Consider the following 5,038-nt stretch of genomic DNA (forward strand, 5'->3'; position numbering starts at 1 on the left):
CACGGGTGTGGAGGCACAGGCACGGGTGTGGGGGCACAGGCACGGGTGTGGAGGCACAGGCACGGGTGTGGGGGCACAGGCACGAGTGTGCGGGGGTACAGACACGGGTGTGGGGGCACAGGCATGGGTGTGGAGGGGCACAGGCACGGGTGTGCGGGGGGCACAGGCACGGGTGTGGGGGGCACAGACACGGGTGTGAGGGGCACAGACACGGGGTGTGGGGGCACAGACACGGGTTTGGGGCGCACAGACAGACATGGGGCAGGCACCTCTAAGTTCAAAGCACCAGAGATTTTCCCTTTGAGGATGCGATGGGTGTTGGGGTCCAAACTCCAACTCCCTCGAAACACAACCAGGGAGGCACGGTGGCACCAATCAGGCCCCGGACAAGAAATATGTGGTGGGGGGGGCCGGACAGGAAATGCGGGGGGTCCCGGGGAAGAAATGCGGGGGGCGGCACAAAAACAGAGCCTGTAAAAGTAGGCCTATTATCGTCCCTAAAATTATTGCCGGGATCTGGGATTTTACGTCGTCCCGTGGGAAATTCTGGGGACAGACGATGGTGTTTGTTCAGTTCTGCTCCGGAGTTCTGGCTGCAGGGTGGAGGCTGCCCTCTGGCCAGAAACCCACCCCCTGGGAGCCCTTCCTGGACTCAGGCCCCGCCATCGGGCCCCCAGCCCGGGCCTCCCGTGGGCCTGACCCTGGGCTCCCAGAGCAGGAGCTCGGGACTGTCCCGGCTGCGCTGCTTCGTTCTTACCAAAGGGAGGACGTGGCTTTCACTTTTCTGAGCCTTATTCTCCTTGTCCTTAAAGGGGGACTCGCGCACCTGCCTGCGGCGGGGGAGGGGGGGGGCTGTCACTCCCCGGGGCCCGGCCCGCAGCGGCTCTGCATGCAGTGACCCAAGGCGACCTCTGGGTGGTGCTCGTGGCCGGGGGCCGCTGCTCTGGGGAGCGCCTCTCCATCCTGCTCCAGGGTTTCTCCTCCTGACCCCCACCCCCCGCTTCACCTAACCCTGACCTCAACAGATGGCCAAGGACCAAGACCAAGAGGGGGCCTCTCCATCCCGAGGACGTGGAAACTGAGGCCCCGACAGGTGTCTGGACCTAAAGAAGCAGGACGTCAGGGGCCCCCTGTCCGGCGTTCACCCATCCTGCTTCTGCTTTTCCTTTAGACAGAACCCTTTCCCCACGAAATCAAGTGAAACTCTGTACACAAAACAGACAAAAGCTGGGCAGTTCTGGCAAAAGTGGGGGAGCACCCCTGTGCCCACAGAACTCGGCCCTCGGGAAGCCCCTGCGGCCCCTCAGGCACTCAGCAAATATGTAAGAAGCAGACCTGAAAACTGGGGTGAGAGTCAAAGAAGACCCCTGAAAGGTACCCTGAGGCCCCCCGCCGCCCCTCGGCTGCCCCTCCTATCACCCCCCAGGGCCCCTCAACCCCCCCACCCCCCCACCGCCCCTCAGCTGCCCCCTGCCGAGGCCCCTGCATCTCAGGAGTGTGGAGGGCGCCTAGCTTTTCTCCAGCAGGAGCGGCTGAGCCAGAGGGAGGAGGGCCCAGACGCTGTCACTGTCCAGGCTGTGCAGGGACCGCTCGGGGAGGGCGGCCAAGCGGCTGAAGTCGACGAACATGACCACAGCCCAGGCGTCGCCCTGGCCGGCAGCCAGCACCTGGCTGAGGGGCGGGTGAGTGAGAGGACAGCGTTCAGCAGCTGGCGGTCAGGGCCCAGAGAGGGCGCCGGGGGGTCCCGGGAGGACGTGGCGACAGAGAAGCGAGAGTCCGGCGGCGGTGGCAGGAGAAAGGAGCCCCGCGCCCCAGACCTCCGCAGGCACCTGCTCCAGGTGGCCGTGACCCCAGGGTGGCCCCCGGCCACAGCTCACCTGCCTGCCCGACCCCGGACCAGGCGGGAGGGGCGCCAGCACGTGCTCCCGGGGAGGCCCCGTGGCCCGCACCTCAGTGATGGGCACAGACCAGAGGCAGGGGGCCCGAGAGATGACACTGGTCACCAGCAGCTGCACCTCCCCTCCGGCAGCCGGCAGGTCCCAGAAGCACCCCCTCAGTGGCAGGGCAAGGGAGGGGCCTCTGGGGGCGGAGGGGGAGCAGGGGAGAGATGGGGTCGCCAAGAGCAGGAGGGCCAGGCCCCACCCCCAGCACAGGGGACGGAGAGGGCCTCGGTGACTCCCCGTGGCACCACCCCCCCATGTTCAAGCGCACCCCAAACCCTGCTAACCACCGCTCAGCCCCACGTGCTCATCAAGATTTGAAAAGGCTGCGGACCACTCATCCTACAGCCTTTCCGGTCACAGGTCACTCTGGGGTCCATGTGCGGTGACCGCATCCACCAGGCCAGCCGCGGGCCACCACCGCACAGAGAGGGGGACAGCCTCGGAGCCTGGGTCTGCTGGCAGAGTTCCCAAACACGGCCCCCACCCCTGCCCCACCGCCAGGGCCAAGCGCGTCCAGGCTCCTTTCCCTGGCGGTCAGGCGACACCCCAGGTTTCCATGGGAACCGCGTACAAGGCTGTGCGCCAGGTCTCAGTCGCGCAGGGGGTCCCCTGGTGTTAGGAGTGAGCGGTGTCCGAGCTGGAAAGCAGATGGTGCCGCCCCCGCCCCCTCAGGCGCCGGTCCTGCCCCAGAGACACCACCGAGCAGACAGTACCCTTCGCATCTCAGCCTCCAGACCCCCAGCCGCCTGCGTCCCTCGCTGCAGGGGCCATCAAGGGGTGCAGGAGGGGACCCTCCCACACTGCACAGGCCGGGGCCGCTGCGGTGGGCAGGTGGGGAGCCGCGAAGACACGCCCCTCCCGGGACCAGGGCAGCACCTGCCCGGAGCCCCGCCCCTCCCAGCGCCCGGCAGGCAAAGTCTGCCCACCGCCAGAGAAGCCCCAGTCCTGCCAGGACCCTCCCTCCAGGTGGACACGCCTGCCGCGCCCCTGCCCCCGAGCCCACACACGCCCACTCCACCTCGGGTGCAGTAAGGACTCCACGGGCCTCGTCCAGGTGTGCGGCCCGAGGCGCCGTCGGGAATCTCGCATGGAGGTGACCGCCGCACAGGACGACGCTCAGCCGGTCACCTCCAGGAGGCGGCCTCACCGCACGTGCGGGCCCGCGGCCGCCTCTCCCTCGGGAGCTCAGACGCCATCATTCCTGAGTAGAGCCTGCCGAGGCTCCCCACTGTGCTTAGTCCCCCCCCCCTGCAGCTCCGGAGGCCGTGACCTGACCCTCCCCCCACACACACCCCCTGCGCCCGCTCTCCCCTCACCTGCCAAGTCACACACTGGGGCCTCTGCACGTGCTCCCTCTGCCTGGAATGTTCTGGAATGTTCTCCCTGGTCTTCACATACTTGGCTCTGACCTGTCATCTAGACCTCAACGGAGATGCTGCTTCTCAGAGACGCCTCCCTAAGCAGCGTCTGAAGAAGTGACGGCCCTTCATCACACCGCCCTGTCCCTTCCCACAGGTGCACAAGCATCGCGACACCGAGTCCCATCTGAGGGGGCCCCCGCACAGGCCTGCTCGGCACACACGCCGGACGGAAGGGACGGGGCGGCCTCCCCTGCGCCGCGCATCTCCCTGAACGGATGTGAGGCTGTGGCGGGCCGCACCCGCCGCATCCCAGCCCCGTGTGGACGGGCCACACCCATAGGCGGGGCACATGCAGGGGTTGGGGGGATGGAGCCCGTCGCAGGACCGGTCCCCACGGCAAAGGCGCTGGACCGACCGCTGTGCAGAGCGAGCCGGCCGGAGCCTCCCGCCACGCCAGGGAGGCCCTGCTCAGACGCTGCGCTGTCCCCAGACCCCAGTTCCCAGCAGTGACTCCAAGCCAAGAGTTGTTATGATGTAAGAGAGAAACACAACAACCCTGTTTCAGCTGTTGGTGAAATTAAGTTTCAGAAGGAAATCTACGTGATTGTCACCAGTCCCCAGAGCAGGCACGTCGCCACAGACACATCGCAGCGCGCAGGCTGCCTTCCTAAGACAGAAGGCCCGGCTCAACCGCAGGCACCTCGGCCTCACGCCCGACCCCCACCCGCCAGCCGCCAGCGGCCCCTCCCCCAGTGCTGGGCATGTCCACCAGCCGGCCGAGCAGCCGGAGACAGGACACAGGACACCGAGGTCGGCGACCACGGCTCTGGGGTGAAGGGGCGCCCGTCCCGTCCCGGATGTACCCCTGGAGAAGCACTCACCCCACCACGTGCAGGGGTGCGGCCTCACATAACCCTCCGAACAGCGGAGGCTCCCGGTCCCCACGGTACCACGCGTTGGGCCAGTGCTGGGCACTCAGGGCCGTCTCTTCCTGGGACCTTGTTTGTACCCGGGGAGCTGAGGGCATATCCCGGTGGAAATCCAACGTTGACAGCAGTGACCTCCAAGCCCTGTCACCTGCGTGCCACACTGGCAGGTCTGCGGTGAGCGGGTGCAGAGCCCCAGAGGTGAAAGACACAGACCTCGCTTGTTCTCGGGGGCCCACATCAGGCACCCCACAAATGTGGGTGAGGGGTGTGCTTGGCCATGAAGCTCACAGCTCAGCAGGTACAGTAAGAACACAACAGGGCATAATGTCCGGTGACCGCAGGGCAAGGAGGGGGACAAGGAGCGCCCCGGGGGACAGGGGTCACAAAGCCCGCAGACACGGGGCTGGAGCCAGGGCCACGCTCGGCGTGTGGGGACGGGCACTGGGCCTCCTGAGACACGACTCCCTGGCTGGACTCGGGCCCCAACTCCCCACAGGGCTGCCGGGAGCCGGGCGGACGGGCGAAGACATGGCCGACATCCGTAGGGCAGACTGTCCTGGAAGCCCCGGGGGCCTTGGGCGTGATCTGAGAGGCTCACCAGACACGAAGCGTGCACACAAGGGGACCCCTCGCACACGGCGGGACCCCTTACACATGGACCCCACGCATACAGACCCCTCGCACACGGAGCCCTCGCACACAGGGAACCCCGCGCACATGGCGGGACCCCACGCACACGGACCCCTCACACACGGACCCCTCGCACACGGACCCCTCGCACACGGACCCCTCGCACACGGACCCC

General features: G+C 67.1%; 1 protein-coding gene across 1 annotated transcript in view; it reads right to left on the reverse strand.

The window, feature by feature from the left end:
• Positions 1-962, reverse strand: part of UBE2Q1 (ubiquitin conjugating enzyme E2 Q1) — a gene marked incomplete at its 3' end in the record, with an annotated part of 6,447 nt that extends 5,485 nt beyond the window's left edge. Inside the window, exons 1-2 of the mRNA XM_029933471.1 lie at positions 910-962; positions 701-830 (exon numbers count right to left, since the gene is read on the reverse strand). Coding sequence (XP_029789331.1) covers positions 701-830; positions 910-962 — 183 coding nt within the window. The remainder of the gene's footprint in view (positions 1-700; positions 831-909) is intronic.
• Positions 963-5,038: the final 4,076 nt, after the last annotated feature.

Source organism: Suricata suricatta, chromosome 3 (genome assembly GCF_006229205.1).
Source record: "Suricata suricatta isolate VVHF042 chromosome 3, meerkat_22Aug2017_6uvM2_HiC, whole genome shotgun sequence".
NCBI lineage: Eukaryota > Metazoa > Chordata > Mammalia > Carnivora > Herpestidae > Suricata > Suricata suricatta.